This window comes from Triturus cristatus, chromosome 3_2 (genome assembly GCF_964204655.1).
Source record: "Triturus cristatus chromosome 3_2, aTriCri1.1, whole genome shotgun sequence".
In the NCBI taxonomy this organism is placed as follows: Eukaryota; Metazoa; Chordata; class Amphibia; order Caudata; family Salamandridae; genus Triturus; species Triturus cristatus.
Window position 1 is genome coordinate 1,156,834,662 of NC_140584.1, and position 22,592 is coordinate 1,156,857,253.

Sequence of the window (22,592 nt, forward strand, 5' to 3'; positions counted from 1 at the left end):
GGGGGGTGTCTGAGAGACAAAGGGAGGCGTATCGCTGGTGTCTGGTTGGTTGGTGGAAGGTCATTTGTTTGTTGATGTATGCTCGTTATTCTTCATGCAGGGCTTTGTATGCATGGGCCAGCATCTTGAACAAGCATCTCTTCTGGATCAGAAGCCAGTGTAGCTTCTTGAGTTGTGGGGTGATGCGAGTCTGTCTGGGGAGGTCAAGGATGAGTCTTGTTGCTGCATTTTTTATTGTCTGTTGTTTCTTCAGGAGGTGTGCAATGATTTCTATATAAAGAGTGTTACCGTAGTCCTGCCTGCTGCTGAAAACAGCTTAAATGACAGTCCTTCTGGTTTCTACTGGTTGTCACCTGAAGATCTTATGGAGCATGCGTAGGGAGTGGAAACAGACAGACAAGAGTGCGTTTACCTGTTTCTGCATAGATAATTTGCTGTCCAAGATGGTGGTCCTGAGGTTGTGGGCGTGGGCGTAGTCTGTTGGGGGGGGGGGAAGGGCCGAGTTTAGCAGGCCACCAAGTGTCATTCAAGGGCAAGGTGCTGTTCCCAAAGAAGAGTCCTTCCATCTTGTTCAAGTTGAGCTTGAGACAGTTGTCCTTGATCTAGTAGGTGACGTTCATCAACATCTGTGAAAGCTGGTTCTGATGGTGCAGGGGTCTTGTGACAGCAAGAGGATGAGCTGGGTGTCTTTGGCTCAGTACATGATGTTGAGTCAGTGTGATCCGAAGTTGTTGGTCGGGGTGTCTCATATGTGTTGAAAAGGGTGGGGCTGAGGGGCGACCCTTTTGGGACGCCGCAGATGGTCTCCTAGGGTACCAAGGTGAATGGTGGGAGATGGATTCTCTGGGTTCTTCCTTTGAGGTATAAGTCGATTTGAAAGCATCTCATTAGATTCTGATTTGGTGGAGTCTGTTCATCAAGATATGGTGAGAGACGGTGTCGAAGGTGGATGGCAGGTCCAAGAGGATGGGGGCTGATGTTTTGCCGCATTCTAGGAGGTCCCTGATGTTGTCCGTGACTGCTATCAGGGACGTCTTGGTGCTGTGGTTGGCTCTGAATCCCGAGGTTGTGGGGTCCAGGAGGTGGTGGTGTTCCTAGTGTGGTTAGTTGTGGTTGATTGCCTTTTTGAGAACCTTACCCGGAAAGAGGAGCAGGGAGATGGGCCAGTAGTTCTTCTTGCCTGCTAGGTCAGCGGGTGGTTTCTTCAGGAGGGGCCTCACTCCAGCGTGTTTCCCGTCCTCAAGGAAGTTGGTCGGTGATGGAGGTGTTAAGGACTTTCTTGAGCTCATTGCCTATCTTCTTGCTACCGAGGTTGAAGATATGTTGCGGACATAGGTCTGTTGGTGCTCCCCAGTGTAAGATCATGATGAAGATTGTGGTTTGAGTTGTGAGGGGTCCCAATGGGTGAGCAGATGTTCAAGGTTTGTGTTCGTGGGTGTGAGTAGGCTGATGCTGTCGGTGGTGGGGTTCGAGGTTTAAAGTTCTCATAGACGGTTGAGATCTTGTTGTGGTTGAAGTCTGCTAGGATGTCACACAGTACTTGGGAGGGGTTGATGCTATACCTGGTGACTGCGGGGTTGGAGAACTCCTTCACTTTATTGAAGAGCTCCTTGCTGTGGTTTATGCTGGCTTCTGTGCGGTCTGTTAGAGCGTTCTTTTTTGTTTCTCTCAGGAGGCGGTGGTACTGGTTAAGTGCTGTTTTGAAGGTGGTATGCCACTTCCTGTCTAGTTGCCGGAAGTCGCGTTTGGAGTATTTCAGCTCTGCAGTGAACCAGCTGACTCTACTGGCTTATACTTTGGGTTTGGCTGGCTTGATGGGGGCAATTGGGTCAGGGCACTCTGTGATCCTGTGAGAGAAGTTCTTAGCAGCCTGTTCTGGGTCAGGTGAAGTGTCTGGGAGGGGGGAGTTAGGAGCGTTGTTCCACTGGTCTTCAGATACATTTTTCCAGTTTCTGCGTGTGGAGCTGGGGGGCAAGGTGCCAGTGTGGGTAGATCCTGAGATGGTGAACTGGACAGGTGAGCTGTGATAGGTGGTTGTACTTGACTCCGATGCTGGACATAAAAATGAGGTCGTCCTTTGATGTGGGTGGGATCGGTGACAAGTAGATGGAGGCCAATGTTGCTCATGCTTTCCAGGAGGTTGTGTTGGTGTCGTCGAGGTGGAAGTTAAGGTCTCACAGGAGGGTGTAGTGCTCGATGGCGATCTGGGTGATGAGGTCAGAAATGGCATTGCAGAAGCTGTGTCATGGTCCTAGTGGTCTGTATGTGAGGGGGCCTCTGATAGTGCTTTTTCAGAGAATAATGAGACAGTCTCATGCCCAAGAAACAACATAAAAGTAAATGAGGTCACAGTAGGTTTCAAAATCTAACTATACATCATAAAATAAAAAGTCACTCTTTAATCAGATGTCTTGGAGACTGCTGGTGAGAAATGGCCACCATCAAATAAGTTGACATTCTAGAGACTTCATTCTTCTTAGAGACATGGAAAAGGTGGCTCTCACCAGCTAATCCGCCTAGATTTTTTGCTTTTTGATCACCTGTTTTTTGACGGGGAACCAGTTCAGGGCAGCATGGGGTGGGCTCCAGAGGCTATCCTGCTACTGTGGAGTGCAGCTGGGTGCCCGGGTGGGACAGGTCACCCCAAAACGAAAGAGCCCAATTTGCAGCCACTTAAGAAAACACAGGAAGAAAGTAAGAGGGGCTCTCCCAAGCGCAACTGGAGAGCCGCTGCTATGGTATGCAATGATATTGCACCCCATAATGCCCTGCAGGGCCAGGCTGCAATCCATCACAAAAATCACTTGTTTTCTGCTTGTGGTTACCCCAGGAAGATGGGGCAACTACCAAATTATTTTTAAAGTGAAGGGGGGAGCTCCAGAAGCTGTGCAGCATTGCCCCAAAAGAAATACCAGGGTTCCCACCTTACGTTGGGTGGTATTCTGTAATGATATTCATCAAAGGGTTTTCTCATGTGTTTTATGCATTCCCCAAGCTGGAACATTTGGTCTACAGCTTTGAGTGCTGCTCCCTCTAGGGGTAAAGACTATGGCTGCAGATTTTATGTTCTCAAGTGGTACAATATGAGTTTTCATATTGGCATTCTCTAGAGACGAAAGGTGGTAATTGCACGTGTGTGTTTGCAAAAGTAATGTCCTTTAGGGGCTATTTTAAAAGCGCAGTATTTTATTCTGAATGTGATTCAAAGAATATGTTGCAAACACCCTCTAGGGGTGAAACTCTGTAATTGCATCTGATGCCCTTCAGGGGCTATGTTTGAATTGTTATTCATGCTGAATACACAAATTACTCCAACATGCCTATACATTATTCTTGCAAATGTTTCATCTAAATAATGAGACTGACAGCCACTCATGATCAAAGTTTGCCTGCTTTAATGCCAGAATTAAGTGTCCTAAGCCATGGTTATTTGAAGTTATTGCGGTTGTTGCTATGATGAAATGCTTTTTGGATAATGAGGTTAACAGCCACATGCATTGGTGCCAGGATTAAGTGCTCTTTCCTCCAAGTTATTTTCAATTCTCACATTTAGGGACAAGATAAAGTTTTTGACATATTATTTCTGGATTTAATTCTTCCTTTTGGAGGGACAAGAATGTTTACGCAATGTAAGTATTTCCATCAGCTCATTGTATATTGGTAAATTGTTGCATAGTATTGAGTAGTGTTTGTGTGTGGAATAAATATACTTTTCCTTTTTCAAAAGAAAAAGCACAGATTGGATACACAATTATTGAGTGTTATTATTGAGCATCTTGAATGGTGATTTCTAGCCCACACCACACCCTCGAGTAAGCCTTGGACTGCTCTGGAACGCTCCCCTATGAAAGTCAAGCACTGCAGTGGGGTGTTTGGTTCCCAGTGGAGGACAAATGTGGACCGATTACTCGTGCAGGCAACACAACTAATGACTCATTCTCCAAAAGTGATCAAGAATTGGATAAAGAGCAACAGACATTTTCAAACAAAGGACATTCTTGAATCTTCATTCTTGGTGGCATAGGATGAGCGCATGGAAATGGATATCATCAGACAAAAAGGCATTCTGGAATCCTGATTATCAGTAGCTGTCTGTAATTTAGGATTTATTTTTATTCTGACACCTTTTTTTGAGCTGGTATTTTCTAGAAACAACTTGATTTTTACTAATATATCAAAGCCTTTGACAGTGGAAAAGGAGAATAACTATTACTTTTTGACTTGAGCATATAAACACCCTAGATGCGCTACATAAACATCCACGCAGATGCTCCAGAGTGCAACAAGTAAGAATTGTGAGAATCATGAGTTACCATCATTTGCACTCCTCTGACCTCTGTTTTAATGACCTTCTGAAAGAAACTTGCTTAGACAAACATGCGATTTGTCTTAAAAGACATTTTCATGCTTGATTGCAAGGGAAGATGAGTTAAAATTTTTGAGCGGTACAATTGTTCAGGTTTTTGGTAGTGTTCACTCTCATCCGGTCACTGGATTGATTCTCAAGATGCCAGCATTTCTTCCTTTTTCAAAGGAACCAGGATAGAAATATGGTAGAAGAATTTGACTGAAATTGCATCTAAATCTGAACAACAATGACTTTCCATTCACACTATAAAATGATACTTTCCCCTCCTCATACTCCAGAAAGACACCAATAACCCTAGGCTTTTCTTTGGGAGTAATCTGGATATCTGGGGCACAGCCCGCCCAGTACTGATTATCATCTCTCAGGTAAACCCTCCAGCAGCCTTCCTCAGGCGAGAGGTTGATATCTTTGGCTTTCCTGCTGATGGACTTTTCACAGACCCCAACATCCCAAGCTGGCATTTCCCCAACATCCACCTCCCAGTAGTGTTTCCCAGTGTTGAACCCTTCACACCCCAGGATTAGGGGATAATAGATGAATCGTTTCAGACTGTTGTCCAGGTTCCTTCTCTTGTCTCCAATCCTCACGCTCTTCTGGTCTGTGGCAATGACGAGATTAGGATGAGCCGTGTCTGGATCAAGATGAACATCCACTGGAATAAAACAAAAAATTATAATTTGTCAAGATGATAAGTGAGGACGTTTTTCTTTTTATAACCATGATCAATTGAAATCAAACTGGTCATATTGAGTAAACAATTTGATGGAAAGAAAACCTAAAAAGTGGGAATGCTGGTATTTTTATGAGGAATGTATTCTTAATTCTCCCTGAGAGATTTAACATTGGCACAGAATATAGTATATGTGTAGATATATGTAGCCAGCACTCATTTAGAAGTTTAGAAGCTGGGCTTAGTCTTCTGTAGGAATACTACAATAATGTATTTGTTTAGATATAGAATATGTTCCAGTTTGTCAACCCCTACATCTGTGATGTCAGGCTCATTCATGCAGAACAAGTTGTACATTGCTACTTTCTTTGCACAATACAGAGAAAAGTTTGAACAATTAGAATAATACTGGTTTACATTATGAAGAAATGTAAAGTACAAGGTAATGTGCATTATTTATCAGGCCAGGCAATTTCAAACAGGTATTAGCATCATAGACACATTTTATCGCACAATTTGTATCTTGTAAAAAGTTACACAGAGTTTATCCATGCATAGGATACTCGTAAAATACCAAAGTATCCAGGCTGCATTAATAGTTATTTTATTGTGTCCCTATAAACCATTCCAAGGATATTTGAACATAATATTATCCAGAGCCAAGCAGGAATGAATTTGAACTTTTTCACAAAGGAGGATTCTAATACCATTTGGACAATCAGAGTATTTTTGTTCTTAGATTCAACAAGAAATCTATTCTCTCTAATTAAGCTATTTTTTATTTTCCACGCAACAGCATATTTCCTTGTAGTACACAGCAGTGGACACAGATTTGCCACAGTAAACTTTTACAGTCTGCTATGTTTTTTTCCAGTATGTTCTTCCAGCCCAGGTTCTTCATCTAGCTGATTCCTAAACAAGAAGTTACTGCCTTCTCCACATTTTTACTGCCTTCTCCACATTCTTATCTCTTATCTCAAAACATATTTTAAGAGGCCTAGAAATCCAGCTACAGTTGTGTTTGTTAGATCAAACATTTATTCTGAGATCTTTTTGTTTGGCGGTATTAGGAAAATGTGCTTAGCAGACAGTGCACTAATATCTCAGTAAGGCTGAGAAGTACAGCTTCATTTACAAATACCAGGAATTGCACTGGTTTCTACTTATGCTCGGGTAGACCTTTTCAACATGTGAGACTTAGGAGGGCATATTGAAAGAGTTAACCTTCCCAATATTGGAGTCTTGAAGGAGGATCCATTGCAAGAATATGCCTCCAAACGTTTCAGACCTATAGCGGGGCAGGCAGCCATCTACAGTATGTAAATAGAGCATAGGACCGACTAAGAGATTGTGAGAAAGATTGGAGAATCTATTTAAAGATTTTGTTTTCTCAGTTTCTGAGAAACGTGTCCAGAATGGTGATAAATGACCATTCCAGTGACTGATAGACAGAAAGGCTCATTAAAGGAGTTGCCCTTCCAATTTCTAAGACTGGTGTGAAGGTCCATTGATAAGCTAGCTGGTCCATATTTTTCAGATGGTCTATTCTTTTTCTGGCTGAGGATGGAGCCATCCTACAGGGAAAAACGCCACCCTTGAATTCAGTTTCACCTCTCGCATGCCTCTGTACTTTGTACAACATCTTTTAACAAAAGAGATGCACAAGGTTGTAACCAACATCCAACAATAAAGGAAGTGCTGCAGCTGTCAGAACTCTAATTTAGGGGCATATTTACAAGAAAATGGTGAAGCCCAGCAATAAGGCAAAATTGTTAATGCCGCTCTTCTGAAAATGCAGGGATGCGCCGAATTTACAAGAATGTGGTGTACCCCTACTTTTCCTCTAGCGCTGGTGCTAAATTTAGCTGCCTAGCACCAACACAGATACCCTTGCACTATGATGCAAGGGTGCCTGCCTTACAGGGAATGATTGTTCATGTTCAGAAAGGTGTCCCTTCCTGCGAATAAACTTTGCAACTCTGCATTTTTTAATGATTGTTTTTGTGTAGGAAGGGACACCTTCCTGCACATGAACAATAACTTGTGCAATTTGCTGTTTCTATGTGCGCTGCAGGATGCATACGGGTGAACCAATGGTAAGTAGCAGGTGGGAATAAAGTGGTTTTGTTGAATACAACAGGTCTTGCAGACAGCGCATGTGCGCTGCCTAGGCTCGACCAAAAAAGAAGGAAGTGAAAGAAAAATAAAGGGTAAGGAAAAAGAAGAGATTAAACAAAAGTAAGACAAATAAAAAGGATTAAGAAAACAGAAGAGTATATATAGAGAGCTCAAGTTGAAGTTATTACAAAAAGTGATGAAAACAGTAGTAAAAAAAGGTGAAAAGTAAATAATTCATAGCAATTTCACTTAGAAATAATACATTTTAATTAATGAGGTACATGTTACATGGTCACACTAAATCACAGCAATGCCTTGCCATTCCCTACCAAAAGCTGTAAATCAACTTGGGTGATTTAATTTTCATGTGAAACTATAGAGAAGAAATTTGAAAGGAAAGCATATTTTTCAAGGTACAAGTGACTGATGCCCATTTCAAAAATAAACATTCGCATTCCTACAGTGATTTGTGACATAACCAACCCCTCCTTTTTGCCCCCAGTGTTATTCTGTTGTCTAGGGAGTGACTGAACTAAAGATGAACGTAATAGTTGATCAAGGTCTTGTGTATACTTACCTCCAAAACTCAAGCAAGACTTAGGGCCTAATACATATCTTGGCAGCATGTATACTCCATTTCAATGAAAATGGAGTATACATACTGCAAGATAATGGTCCGCCCAACTGACGTAGCTGTGGATGGACCACGGCGGCGACTACTCCATCTCTACAGTGATAAATCCGCTCTGATGGCCCTGTGGATTACGGGCCGTCAAAGGTAGACTTTAAATTGTCATTTTTTTTCTTTTCAGTGCAGGGCTGCATTATGTTGGTGGTTCCTTGCAATGCTATAAGAAATGACCGCATGCTTTGCCATCAATTCTAAATTTGCTGGACTGTTCCTCCATCAGCGTGTCAGAGTAATTTACTCCATTCTCCTGGTGGAGAAACATGCTGTCTGCCAGATTATAAATCTGGCCCTTAGTCGTTATAGAAATGGTGAGCACAAACAGATGGAGCTTCTGAAAATATATGTAGCACAATGTAACATTTGCCGAAGTGTGCAACTTCCAACTTCTCATATTAGCAAAATGGTAGGAAAAACTGCTAAAACATATCTAGAAACCCAGCAACAGCGTTAATTTGATGGACAGGGATCTCTAGATTTGCAGAAAAGAATTGTCTTCTCCTACTAAAATTATGTTCACATGTCTTACAATCTGTTTAACTTCTCAAGCCATCGCAGATGACAAACTCTCCCAACACTCTGCAAACCCTTCATCTGTGAATGTCTATCATCCAAACACAACTTTTCTGTCTGCTAGGATTTGTGGGGTAGGGTTTCCAAGGTTGCCCGGAGCTGATCTGCAAAGTCCCTTCATGACTGTGATAGATTATTAAAATATTGGAAGTGTTCCTGTAAGCTCTGGACAACCGAGGTTACAAGATGGAAGAGCATTTGTGTGGATGCATATGGTTATTGGAAGATGGAGAATTCCAGTAAGCAAGTTGAGCTCAAGGTCAAGCCAGCCTAACACGGGTTTGTGTACATTTACTTGACCCTCATGGGGAAGAACTTGGCCATAAGCATTGTACATAAAGTTTGATTTCTGTATATATGCTAACCACACAAGCATAGACAGCAGACTCTGTTTATACTGCTCTCTGTGCTACCCGCCATCTTTAAAGCCCAGCAGCCATGGGTAGGAGTTCCATGAAGGAGAGTTTCACTCATTCTACCTTTCCGACATACCATGCATTATCTCACTTATCCCATTGACATCCACACCTTTCAGCATTATGGCACGCACATCTTAACAACCAATCACTTCTGCACTTTACTTTGACATTACCTGAGCCTAAAAAGGTCTCAAACTGGAAATCTGAACACTGGTACTTCTGTTTTTCCCCCCTTGAGTTTTATATGGCGCAAACCTGACCCAAAGGTATCAGAGCTCTTTACATGAGCACCAGTTGCATTACACAAGGACACATTGATTTTTGTCAGGCATGGAGAGATTAAGTGATTTGCCCAGAATCACAGGATGTTGAGGGTCATAGCCAAGACTGAACCCAGTTCCCCAGATTTGAGGTCGACTGCCCTAGCCGTTAAACCACATCCTCTACCAAATTAATCTTGGACTCAACCTCCAACGGTGTGGAAAGGGTCAAGAAAGAAATTTACGTCACGCAGGGGTGGCACTTATATGCAGATCTATTGTCAGTTCAGGGGCAGAACCAATTAGATGTGGATCCACACAGCGCCGACTGACAGTGTGTGGGAGCTATTTTGTTTAAATCTTCCAGGTCTAGTCTGATGCCTGTGGATACTCTAAAGGTAGATAAGCTGCAGTTAGCTCCTTTATCAACCAGAAATAGCATTACAGAAGGTAAGTAACTTGTTCATTTAAACCAGAGATACCCACATCCACAGATTGAAAGAACTGTTATCCTCTGATAGTTTGTTTCCAGTAATTTGGGGTATCTCCAACAAAAATGCCAGAAGTGAGAAACATGGGCGTGATCTTGTATTATAGTCTTTGTCTGGGTCCTCAATTCAACTAAGTCATAAAAAATGCCTTTTACATGAATCAGAACCTACAGCCAATCTCTCTCATCTACGATTGCAAAAGACACTTAAGGTGGCAACATGCCTTGGCTGATCAATTATTACTTTGCAAGCAGACTCTTTCACAGTTTCATTTTCTTTACTGAGAAGGCTACAAAGAATTTTAAATATTATGTAATTCATGTGTTCCAGGTATACATCGGATGTTTCAGATCTTTTTCACGCATAAACATATATATTTGAACAGACATTGCAGTGGGTGCATATTAAGCCTTAGCACCTGCATCCCTGATTGCACCTCTGCCTCTGTGTCATTGCCTTTCATATGTAAATTAATCTTTCATTTTATATTTGCCATTATGTGGTCCTGCAAGCTACCTCTTGTATGTTAAATAGAGTGAAGTTCTTTTTATATACTCATAAGTTGCCACACTCTTACCCTTCAACATGCAGTTTGAACCACCTCAGAAGTTCCTGCAAAATAAAGGTGAACCTCCATTAGAATGGAAACAGGGTAAGAAGATTTCTTTTTATAGTCTATTGATGATGATAAAATGCCACTGGGAAGAAGAAAGAACATTCTTTTACATTTACTGGGACCAAAAGGGCAAGGAATGTTTAGATAACTTCCCAAAGTCAAAGCACCAGAAGGGGAAGATGACTTTGAGGAGGCTATGATGTGGTTGGAGGAACATTTCAAGATTACTATTAGTAAGACCTGGAGCATTATATATTGTTTACATGTCAACAAAGAGAAAATTAGAGCTTCAATGACTTCCTCACTTCTTTGAAAAGTTTATTTTAAACTACAATTGATTAACTGATCAGAGATGGTCAGTAGTAACAATAAGCGCATTAAAAAACACCTTGGGAATTAGGGGATCCCTCATCGAAAGATGTAATGAAATCCCCAAATCCAATGGAATAATCAATTTCTTGGATCGAGGAGGTCAATGATAACAGTTTCAAAAGGATTATGAACAAAAATGTATCTTCTGCAAGTCTAACAGATATGATTCAAAGTTGAGCTGCTACAGATGTGGCAGCAACACTGATGCGGCTAATTACAATGGGTGCCCATCCTTCATTAAAGAATGTAGTTTATGTAAACGGAAAGAACATTTCCAAGAGTATGCTGTGAAGGCGGCAGATGTAGGAAAGCAAAAATGCTAAATTGTTACAGGATTTGACCTCAGAAAGAGGTGAAGAAGCACACACAGTCTATTAAGGGATGGTACTGATGGGGAAAGACTCTGATGACACCAACTAGGAGAGGCCCTCCATCCCTCCCATAGCCACAATTACTCTTTTAAGATTTGACCTGACATTTAACGGTGCACTCTGGCTCACCTTTTAATATTATATCAAGAGAAACGTTTGATTCCTTATTCTCCACAAAAGTACCAGATCACCTGGAGCCCAACGTCAGAGCTTTGACTTAAGATGGATATAGGACTAACTTTCTTGGATACTTTGTAACCACAGCTAAATTCAAAGTGATGATAGCAAAAATAAAGTTTTATGTGGCAAAAAGAGGCATCTGCAATTGAGAGATCAAAGACACCTCAAAATTGCCCTGGTTGTATGTGCTTTGGATCCCTTGACGGATGTCAGAAAAGAGGAGTTGGGTTCTCAGATTATTCACTTGTTTACTGCAGTCTTCAACGCAAAGACTTGCAAATTAAAGGGATTTGCCAACGTATAAAACTCAGGGGGGATGCCACCCTGATGAAGCAGAAGTGTTGGAAGAACTTATAAGACTTGTTAAAGAAGCTACAAAAATGAGACATTATAGAGGAAACGGAGTTCTCTGATTGGATAGTACCAGTAGTATTGATAAAGGAAGCTAATGCAATCAGAGAGACTGTGTTTGAATCTCAGGGCCCTAAACACCATCATCATAGTGGACTGTCAACCTCTACTCAAAATAAAAGTACGGTTATCTATGCTGAATGGAGCTACTGTATTTTCAACTCCTGATCTTCGTAGGGCCTACTATTGGATTGAACTAGTAGAAACCTTTCCTGCTTTTGTGACTCTATTTGGGGTCTTCAAGTATAAACATATTCGGTTTGATCTTTACATCCATGTTTCAACCCGTGATGTTTCAAACGTGAAATGCTTTCAAGATGATGTGTTAGTCTTCACAAGGAGTACAAATTAACATTTCAACATTTTACAAGAAAACTGCACCAAACTATCAAAAAAAGGTCTTGTTTTGAGAGCAGACAAGTGCAAGCTCTTCAGACCACAAGTGGGTTATCTGAGACACACTGTCTCAGCCAGAGTGGAGACCCCAAAGGATTCCTTGTGCTATTCGAATGTTTCTGCACCAGATGATAAAGACAAACTAATATCTTTTGAAGGACTTTGCAAAACCTACAGGAGATACGTAAAGATATGTGCTACTCTCATAGAGCCGTTAAGGAGAATTTAAGAAAAGACTGCGGATTTTTAAGGGCTGTTGAACAGAAAGAGACTTGGCCTAGAACTAGAACCAAAGACCAGTGGTAAACATTCTGTCACGCCTACGGTTAGGGTGGGAGTACTTTACCATAGCAAATGGACTGTGTGGTGTCCTTTGCAATGCTGGTAGGATGATACTAGTCAACCACCAGTAGTATAGTAGGTCACAATAGATCAACTTCTGCAGTAGATATAGGTTCAAGCCGAAGCATTTTTAGGGGTGGAAGGCAAGACCTATTTTGAGGATCCATTAGTGGGAAGAATTTTAAATGTATTAACCTTTTTTCCAATGCTCTTGATTCGAAACAATATTGAATGTATGTTAAACTGTCAGGAAGAGGGCCACTTAAACACTCAACCTGCCCAGCATTTGTCAGCCAAATCGTACCAACAGAAAGTATAAACAAGCATTGATGAAACCATCTCTTTTTCTGCTTGGATCTGGATTTATTTGTCTTGTAATAACAAAGTTATTGTCTAACCTGCCTGTTCCTTACATTGTTGACTCTGTGTGGACTAGTGCTTAATAATAAAATAAGACGTATGTGCTTAGTGCTTAAAAATGTAAGCTTTAAATACCAGCTATTCATAATCACAACAAAAAATCCCTTTTACAACTGGTTTCTCATTGCAGCATGGAAATACAAATCACTGCTTTAAGGATTTTCACTATGACATCTTCTGCCTTTATTCCTTTCCCTGCTTTATCCCTCTTCTCTCCTTGTTTGCATACACTTCTCTGGCCAGGCCTCTGGCTCTGCTAAGGAAGAGAAATCAATGGGAAAAGGAGACAAGATAAGGACTGAGGTCAAAAGAGCGATATGGCTGCTAGCTAGAGAAAAGTAAATAATGCAAGGCAATGATGTTAGAATGGCTTATTAAATAGGCCCACTAATTGTCATCCAGTTGTGCCCATGGTATAAAACACATCATGACTGTGTTAAATGATCCCAGTGTAATGGGACTCAATTTACGCACAATATAAGGTTTTCTTTTAGTCAATAGTGAGCTCTCCATCAGTAAAACCTTATTTTTCCTGGAGCACCGACCATCCTCGCATTCTATCTACAGGTTTGTAAATTTTAATCAGACTCACATAGCTGTGGAAGTAAAAGAAAAGGTTCTTTGGCGTCAGATGGCCAGAATATTTTAAAAAGTAAGTGACTGTCCAAGTCCTGGCTAGTGATACCTGTAGGTTTATTGAAAGATCCTGGTTTCCTTATTGCCATTACAAACTTAGAATGTGGTCCCTTAGTTTGTTGAGTAGCATCTGCCTATTGCTTTTCTATGGGAAACATCCTTTACCCCGCATGCTTCTCTTCGCATTCCATTACTTCGCGGTTTTTACTCTGCGAAATCTTTTACAACGCAGGGCTTTACACCGCATTCGCCAAAGTAACGCCCTCCTGGAGTTAGATTAGTAATTGCATTGTAATGGGGAATGCTTTGTAACGGATTGCGTTGTAAAGACCAGTGTTGTAAAAGTTTGTGCAGAGTATAACCAAGGGGTAATGGCATGCGGAGTAAAAGTGTGTGGGGTAAAGTGTCCTATTCCTTTTCTACATTGAAGGTTTGCGGGTAATGAGAAGTGGACAAGGTTGCAGCCGAGGCTTCCTAACCTGTAGCAATTTGTTCCGTGCACACGTGGTACATAAATGTCAGTGCTTACATTTAAAAAAAAAGTTTTTTAGGCTACACTTGTACTTTGAAAAAGTTATTGTATATTCATCAATTTGTGGTAAATATTTCATTACCGGTACTATTTTTTATGCGGTAAAGTCTAGTAAGAATAACTCAGTAAATATAAGAGGCAGAATCCGTGGTATTAGAGGTTCTAAAAGGCTTTATTCCTTTACAAAGGAAATACAATTCGAATTGCAGGCTTCAAATTCCATCACCACGAAAGTTCAGGAAGGAAGGGCAATACATTATTGACAGGTAATGGTATTTATATGGAAAGCATTACATTAAGACAGATGCAAGAGGCGTAACAGCTGATAATACAGATAAAATGTGCATACGTAACTAAAAAAGGCGGACATATAGGCGTAACTTAGTAAACGTCATTATACATGATGTCACAAGTGGGTGGATCCATAAGAGAATCCTGCAATGTCAGCAGAAATATTTGGCAGAGATGCGCGCGCAGCCGCATGACGTGTGATTGACGTGCAACTAGAGGGTGAAGGGGACTTGACATTTAGCTCTACATGTGGAGACAGAAGTCTGGGGGGTCATGTCAACCTAATCCCAAATCATATCTAATATCTTATGTTTAAAGAACTGTATTATCCAAAAGGAAAGGTCTCTCGGACGGAGTCTATTCTATACTGACTGTTAGTGCGTGTACAAGCGTCTAAGTGTCTACATGAGATGCGAGAGGGCAGGAATATTCCATGGTAACAGGGGCTATGAATTACTTGCATGAGGACAGCGAGGCCTGGCCCTTTGCACGGTAGCTGGAGGAATGTTTACCTAAACTACTAGACAGGAATGCATCGGATGAGGAGCGGAGCAGATAATCTTGAAGGTGAAATACAGTTTTTGGCAGGCAACAGGCTGGATCAGGCACCGTTAGCCGCGCAGGGAGTAGGACAAAGTTCATGGATACAGATGCAGGCTCAGACTGGAGCTTTCAGAGGCAGAAGGCAGGAAAAGGCTTGATGACAGAATTCAGGGCCTACTCGCCTGAATCTGTAAAATGTGGAAAGTGAACCACATAAAGTCGGTGGCCTTTCATACTTAGGAATGGAATATCTGACTCATTCATGGCGGATCTGAAAGAGGACATGTTGACGGTGGACGCACATGTATTTGCGTCTTCAAAACTGGAACTGGAGGGAACATACATGTACTTATAGCATGCACATGGAGCCGTTGGGGTCTACGATAAGGGACATAACTGATCACAAAATTCATATTTCCTCATTCCCTCCTTGTCCCCTACGGACCCTCAGGAGATATCGATCTTCATCAATCCATCGATCTGTTCATATAGCATCATTTGTTCTTCTTTCTTCTTCCGGGATCTTGAACGAAAACTTGGATGTGGGATACACGATGTGGCACACAGACCACAAATCGCTGGCCCACATTGTAGACATAAGCAGCAACTGAATAGTATGAGAAAGCCAATACCTAGGAAGGATAGGATTCTCCATCCCCAGGCTGACAACACGCTCCAAAACCAACCGGACCAAGTCCAGGTGCCTGGACTCTGGTGTATCTGGCTCACAATCTTATTAAGGCGAGTTATGGCTTTATATACTGACGGCGAATTTTCTGGTATGAAAACACAGCAACTTGATCCGATGACCCTACAAGCTCCGCCCCTATCGGCCAGGATGACGTCAAGGACAAGACGATTTTGAAGCACAACAATCCGCATAGCAGACTGCTCTTCTGTTAAATTGCCTAAGGCGGAAGTAGTCTCGTTCACTACTGCTTCAAGGGTTCTAGTTAATCTACGTATCAGCTTACTATTAGTGACTGTACCTATATAGGGAAAGAAACCTTTATTGAAATCTGTGTATTGCTCCCATGCTGTTTCAGTGTAATCGACAATTGGGAGATCTCTCTGCTGTCTATTGTGTACTAAATGGGTATTTCTGTGATAATCAGGAGGGGCTAGGAAAACAGGTGGTAGAAGGAATGCTATGTAACAGGTACCATCCCAATCTAGAGGTAGACGTATATATGCGGTCTGGCCACATATGAAGTAGGAATGACGGGAAGCTCTAAATGTAGACTTGCCTTGATCACTGAATTTTATTACAGTGGTGCATTTACTATGGCCCATGTGTATGGAACCATTCTTTCTTACACATAATTCCCCTTTTACTGGGAATACTGACATGGCGGGCAAGATTGGTGTAGCTTCAGATTCAACGTTCAGGATCATGAGGTTAAGTGTAAAATTACCTAATCCATATACTTCATTTTCTAGATCAGTTCCTGTTCTTTTGGGAAGTTCCTCCTTGTTAGGGTAGCAGACTTTAAGCAAAACTAGGTTCAGGTTTCCCCATACCCAGTTGTCTTGATAAACTGCGGAATTTGAATCTAGGGAATTAATCAAACTAAACCATGCTCCACAGGAGCCATTGTGTGTGAACGGATATGGAAAGAGGGGCAAAACTCCCTTATAGTTCTGATAGGGAGGGAGTCGGCCACATATCCAACAATTTGTAGCATTGCTGGTCTGATGGGAATGATGTAACATACTAATGAATGTGTTGTTGCGCAGCGCAAATCTATAGGACAACTCATGCGGAGGTAATTCGCTAAAAGAATGTTCTGCAGTAACATTGTAAGCACGCTTAGAAATAGGGTAATACATATGCAGTAGTATACTAGAAATGATGATCAGAAGACTTAGAAAAAACAAAATTAATAACGTTACTGTGCAGTGACTACGAAGTGATTTACAATACGCATGCTTTTTAAGCTGCATCTGTTGATTTCTTTCTCTATTCCGGTCTAGAGGATACATGTCAGAGACAAATTCAACCGATTCACCTTGGAGAGGACTTAAACAATCAAATTGTCTGACTTGCTAGACCTTAATTTCAGTTTATAAAGTTCCGTTTTTGACTGTTCAACCAAGGGAAGCTTTGAGTCTGTCTGTGAGGGAATGCAGGGTTGAGAGTTCACACTCAGCCAGGTAATCTGTCAGCATATTACAGTCAACATCAGTGATTTTGCGAGGTATAGGCGTCCCCCACATATTTGGTGGTCTACCGAAGATCACCTCGTACGGGGATAGCCCTGTTCGAGAATGTGCTACCATTCTCATGAAAAAGAGCGCAACTGGTAAGGCTACTATCCAATCGACACCTTTTTCTCTACATATTTTGGACAATCTAATTTTCAGAGTTTGATTATGGCGTTCCACGAGACCTGCTGCCTCGGGATGTCGGACACAGTGGAATTTCCATTGGTAGCCTAACAAAAGGGAAACGTGTTTCATTAGTTCGGATGAGAATGGCTGGCCGTTTCTGAGTAGACAACACGTGGTAAACCGTACCGTGGGAAGAATTCTCGAACTAACTGTTTGGCAGTAGTCGGGGCAGTGTAATCTGAAACCGGGTAGGCTTCTGTCCAACGGGAAAGAGCACAGACAACTACGAGAACATATTTGAATCCTCGACATCGTTCCATCTGGATATAATCCATCTGGAGGACTTCAAAAGCATGATCGGGAGATTGAAATCCACCCTGTTCTACGGGGATGCCTTTACCTGGATTAAACTGACAACATATCATACAGGTACGAACTTTTTGTTTAGCTGCGGCTCGTAAATGTTTGTTGAACCAGATGTGTTGAATGCTGTCTAGCATAGCTTTTTCTCCTAGTTGCGCTGGACTATGTATTGTGTTAATGATGACTTGAACCATGGAGTCGGGAAGAAACCAGATAGATTTTTCCTTCGTCATCCATCCTTGATCCGTTTGGATCCCTCCTAATTCAGTCCATTTCTTTATTTCTTCTGGTGTAGCATGTGTCTGTATGTCAATTACATCAAGGGCGGGATCCTTAACTGTCATGCAATGGGTTGGTGTCGGAACTATTGTCTTTGTCGCGTCAGTTGTATGAGTCTGGTTCTGAGCAGTCTGTTTAGCTGTTCTGTCAGCTAGGTCATTACCCTGAGAAATGATATCGGTAACTTTTGTATGGGCTTTGCATTTCATAATCGATATTGCAGTAGGTAGATGAATCGCGTCTAATAGGGCTTGAATGAGGGGTCCGTGTTGGATGTGGGCACCGTGAGAAGTTAAATAACCTCTCTCTCGCCACAGTACGCCGAAGTCATGGACGACTCCGAATGCATAACGTGAATCTGTGTATATGTTGACTTTCTTATCTTTGGCTTGAATACAGGCTTGTGTCAGAGCGATGAGCTCTGCTGCTTGAGCTGACAAAGTGTTAATACAATTTGTTTCAATGACTTCAGTGTCTGTTGTAACTGCGTAAGCAGCCACTAACTCTCCTGTACTTGTTCTCATACATGAACCATCTACATACAATGTCAGGTCTGGATCTGATAAAGGGATGTCTGTCAAGTCTTGTCTGGGTTTCGTCGTGATAGTAATGACTTCAACACAATCATGTGCCAAGGGATCTGTTCCGCCTACTGGTAACAGTGTGGCAGGATTTAACGTATTACAACGTCTGATTTCTATGTGTGGCTGAAACAATGTCAATTCATAACCAGTGAGTCTCGCTATAGTCAAGTGTTGTGTTTGTGTGCGGTTCAAGAGAACCTCTACTGCGTGTGGTACTTGTACTGTCAATTGGTGTCCTAACACTATGGCATCGCTTTGTCTGATTGCTAAAGCTGTTGCTGCCACCGATTTCAGGCACGCAGGAAGAGCCTGAGCTACTGGATCTAATGTACTAGAGAAATAAGCACATGGTTTGTGTGATCCTGCTTGTTCCTGAGTGAGTACTGACAAGGCAGTACCTTCGCGTTCTGTAACAAAGAGTGTAAACTGTTTACTGTAACATGGTGTTGCTAAAACAGGTGCTTGGCATAAAGCTTTCTTTAAGCTTTCAAAAGCATGTGTATGTTCTTGAGTCCAAGGGAGGACAGTCGATGTGGCTGCCTCCTGTGTTGTCAACTGGATGAGTGGTTTTGCTAGAAATGCATATTGAGGGATCCACTGCCTACAGTATGAAGTGAGACCTATAAAAGCCCGTACCTCTTTTTGTGTCTTGGGTGGTGGCATGTTAGCGATTAACTGGATGCGATCAGGTGTAAGCTGTCTTCCCTCCTTGGACAGCGAGTGCCCAAGGTAAACAACTCGCTGGATACAGAATTGCAGCTTAGAAGGGGACACCTTGTGCCCCTTGTCGGCCAGAAATTTTAAAACCGTCAGTGACGCTTTTTCACATTCAGGTTCGCTTCGGGCGGTGATCAGCAGATCGTCGACATATTGAAGCAAGGCAGTGTTAACTGGCATGTGGATACTGTCAAGTTCTCGTTTCAGTGCTTGGCTATAGATGCTGGGGCTTTCTGTAAATCCTTGAGGTGCGCGTGTGAATTTAAAACTTCGTCCATTTAAACTGAATCCGAACAGATATTGACTTTCCGGATCTATTGGGACGCTAAAGAAAGCATTCTTGAGATCAATTACAGTGAAGAACGTTGCTTCTGAGTCAATAGCTGTCAGTAATGAAGAGATATCTGGGACCACAGGGTATTGTGGTACAATACATTTATTTAATTCGCGCAGATCAATAACTAATCGATATACTGGTGGTGCTTTTGGATCCGTTCTTTTAAGAATCGGAATTATCGGGGAATTACATACATTGGAGTCGGTTTCGACAACCACTCCTTGTGCAATGAGCTCGTCAATGATTTGCAGCAAAGCCACAACAGCATCTGGTGGTAACTTGTATTGTCGCATTCGTGGTAGTACTACTCCTGTTTTTAGTGTGACACGATATGGTGTAATGTTCATGCAACCAACATCAGTGGGGCCTTGTGCCCATAAATGTGTAGGTAAATTCTGCAGCCGGTGATCCATGTCTCTGGACACGTAGTGACCTTTAAAGTCACGTAAAAATAATCGTACTCCCTCCGGAGAACAACATATTATAGCTCCTAGAGCTTTCAATGTTTTTATACCTAACAAGTTTTCTGGACATGATTTAGTAAGCAATAAATCTGTAGTACGTGTCAATGGACCAACCGTAAGTGGAAGAGGTTGTGTTACGTCATTAATTATAGGTTTTCCTGAGAATCCAAGGGAAATATTTTGTGAGCCTGAGAGGGGTGCCCCTGGAACTTCACTGCGTCGTATAGTTGTTCTGCTTGCCCCTGTATCAAGTAAAAACTTTCTGTCTTCCCCTAATAGTTCACTATGTACATAAGGTCCCTCTTGATCTACTGGAACCTCAATAAGGGGTAAGCCAACTTCCCTCTCTAGGCTATTTCATGTGTATCGCTGATAATCGGGATAATCTGCTTGTGCATACTGATACATCTGTTGCGTTGTTGCTTGTGTTGCAGCAATAGGCTGCGCTTGTGGTGGTGCTACGGTCTGTTGTGGAGCTGCCTGTTGCGGAGCTAGTTGTTGCGGAGCTGACCTAGGTTGTGCATGCTGAGTGATTTGTTGTTGATTCTGATCCTGTCTAGGTGGACGTGGTCTCTCCTGGGTTCTACCTGTGGCAATATTATGTTTCAGGACTGGACAATCGTGTATATAATGACCTTGTTGTTTACAATAGTTACATGTCCCTTTCGTCGGACCTGTGGAATCACCCTTTTGATGACCATCAGCTGGAACTGACTGAGCAACAAGCATTTTCATTTTCGTATCTTTCATACGTCTTTGTTCATGTTCTTGTTCTTCTCTAATTCTATTGTGGTGATATTGTAACATCTGTAACATCTGTGACGGGGTATTACCTTGCCAGGTACTCTCAAATTTCAATACTCTATTCTTGACTTGTGGTAGGGAATTTTCAACTAATTTTGTCACAAACAGATGTGGATATGACTCGCTACTTGCTTTTATGCCACTATTAATACCAAAACATTTTTCAAATCGGGAATAGAAATCACTAGTGTCTTCATCTTGCTTTTGTTTACAGGCTGAGATTGCACCCCAGTCTTCCTTTTTCGTAGTTAATAAACGTGGCAGTACCTGCACTAGTAATCCTGGTAATGCTGTAGTCTTTTCCCCAAGCCCTGCTCCTGCAGCTCGGGCCCTTTCTTCGTTTTCTAATGCTGTCCAATCTATCTTTTGGTCTCCCACCTCCCATTCCTTTTCTCTGAGTTTCTCGTAAACACCGGCAGGCATTAACACTTTCAATATTTTCATAATGTCGGGGTAGGTGTACTCTCCCATGAGTAACATGTCTTTTATCTCACGGTGGAAACCTGCTGGATCCTTGTCATGGCTGGGTACTACTTTCTTCATTTCTAATAATTCAATTTTAGTTATAGGCGTGTACACAAACACACGTGTAAAGTTATTACCTTCACCTCTGATTGGGTGCACTTCGCGTAACGGATTCTGTCTATCTATGTGATACATTTTTCTTCCCATAATGGGAACTGGAACGTGTTCTGGGCATACGAAAGTTATATACTGGTTTCGAAATTCTAGAATTTCATTAATTAAATCAGTACCTGACCCTCTCCATTTATTCGTGAGTAGTTCTGTCAATATGTCAGGTAAGGGTCCTGGATCGGAGTGTTGGCTTTTATATAATATAAGGAGGTGTTGAATCATGTATATACTAGCTAGACGCTGTTCGTATGGGGCAAGATTCAGAAACGTGTGTGCTAGTGCATAATCATTGTATTCGCTGGGACTATCAGCCCATTGTACTGCTGACCTGGCTAATTCTTGTTCGTCCATGGAATCGAGCATATGGTACCCCCTTCGATCTCGGAGTAATTTATCAGCGACTTGGAATAGGTGTTCAGGGGATCTTGTATTTAACATAGGGTTTGGAAAATGTCTATTACATTCTGGACGTATCGGACGTATCGGATCGTTAAAGCCTCTAGTATTATTATGGGGTCTTCCTCTACCTACGTAAGCTATCGTTTCTAATTGTTCTGATTCTCGCTCCTCCTCTTCCTCTGATTCAATTCTGTCTGCTTCTCGTCTTTCTTTATGTATTCGTTCTACTTCCTTGCGGATCTTTCGATACATGGCGATTATACACGCCTGTTTATCATGTTTCTCTTCTGATATGTTCTGACCCCATTTGGCAAGTTTTTGCATGGTATCATGATCTGCCCCAGGCCTGTCTTGGTTCCTAATCACGCAATTTATGAAAAAAACGTAGTAATTGTCTTTGTACATCCACTTTCTGGTATTCCATAGCTTCGTTAATACTTTCTGGACCTCGCCCTGTTTGGACAAAGCGATATATATTGTCTAGGTGTTCAACCATTCCTGGTATCGTCATTAAATACAATGTAGCTCGTCGTATACGTAGTGATGATATTAGCAATCTATCCTGTTTACCTGGCACTGGATCGTATCTACAATCCACAAGCTGTTCTTTAAACATGTCGGATGTCGCTAGTTGGGGTGTACGTTGGAGTGCTAAATCTCTAAGGGTCTGTTTATTTCGCGGCGGTGTGGCAAACATGTCTGGCGTACCTCCTGTAGCACCATCTGAGGTGCTGGGCAAGAAAGGATTCGTTGGACGTAAGATAGAAATTGTAGATGCGGGAAAAACAGTAGAAACGGACGGACCTGTTGGAACTTGTGTAGGAGTTTGTGGTTGCGGGGATACAGACGGATGCTCTTGGTGTTGAACACCATCGGCCAGCGGTGTGTGTGGTATGGTATTAGCATACTCGGGAGCTACGTCATCTAAATAGGAGGAAAGGAAAACGTCCTTTGCTGGTTTGGGATGTGTTTTGGGATGT

General features: G+C 42.0%; 1 protein-coding gene across 2 annotated transcripts in view; it reads right to left on the minus strand.

Annotated features, from left to right (window-relative positions):
* Nucleotides 1-3,372: 3,372 nt before the first annotated feature.
* The window catches only part of LOC146859316 (E3 ubiquitin-protein ligase TRIM39-like), a 149,555-nt gene continuing 130,335 nt past the window's right edge, over nucleotides 3,373-22,592 (minus strand). For both annotated transcript variants that reach the window (XM_085649984.1, XM_085649985.1), the window contains one exon: nucleotides 3,373-5,021. In XM_085649984.1, the coding sequence (XP_085506110.1) occupies nucleotides 4,480-5,021 (542 nt within the window). In that variant the 3' untranslated portion in view covers nucleotides 3,373-4,479. The remainder of the gene's footprint in view (nucleotides 5,022-22,592) is intronic.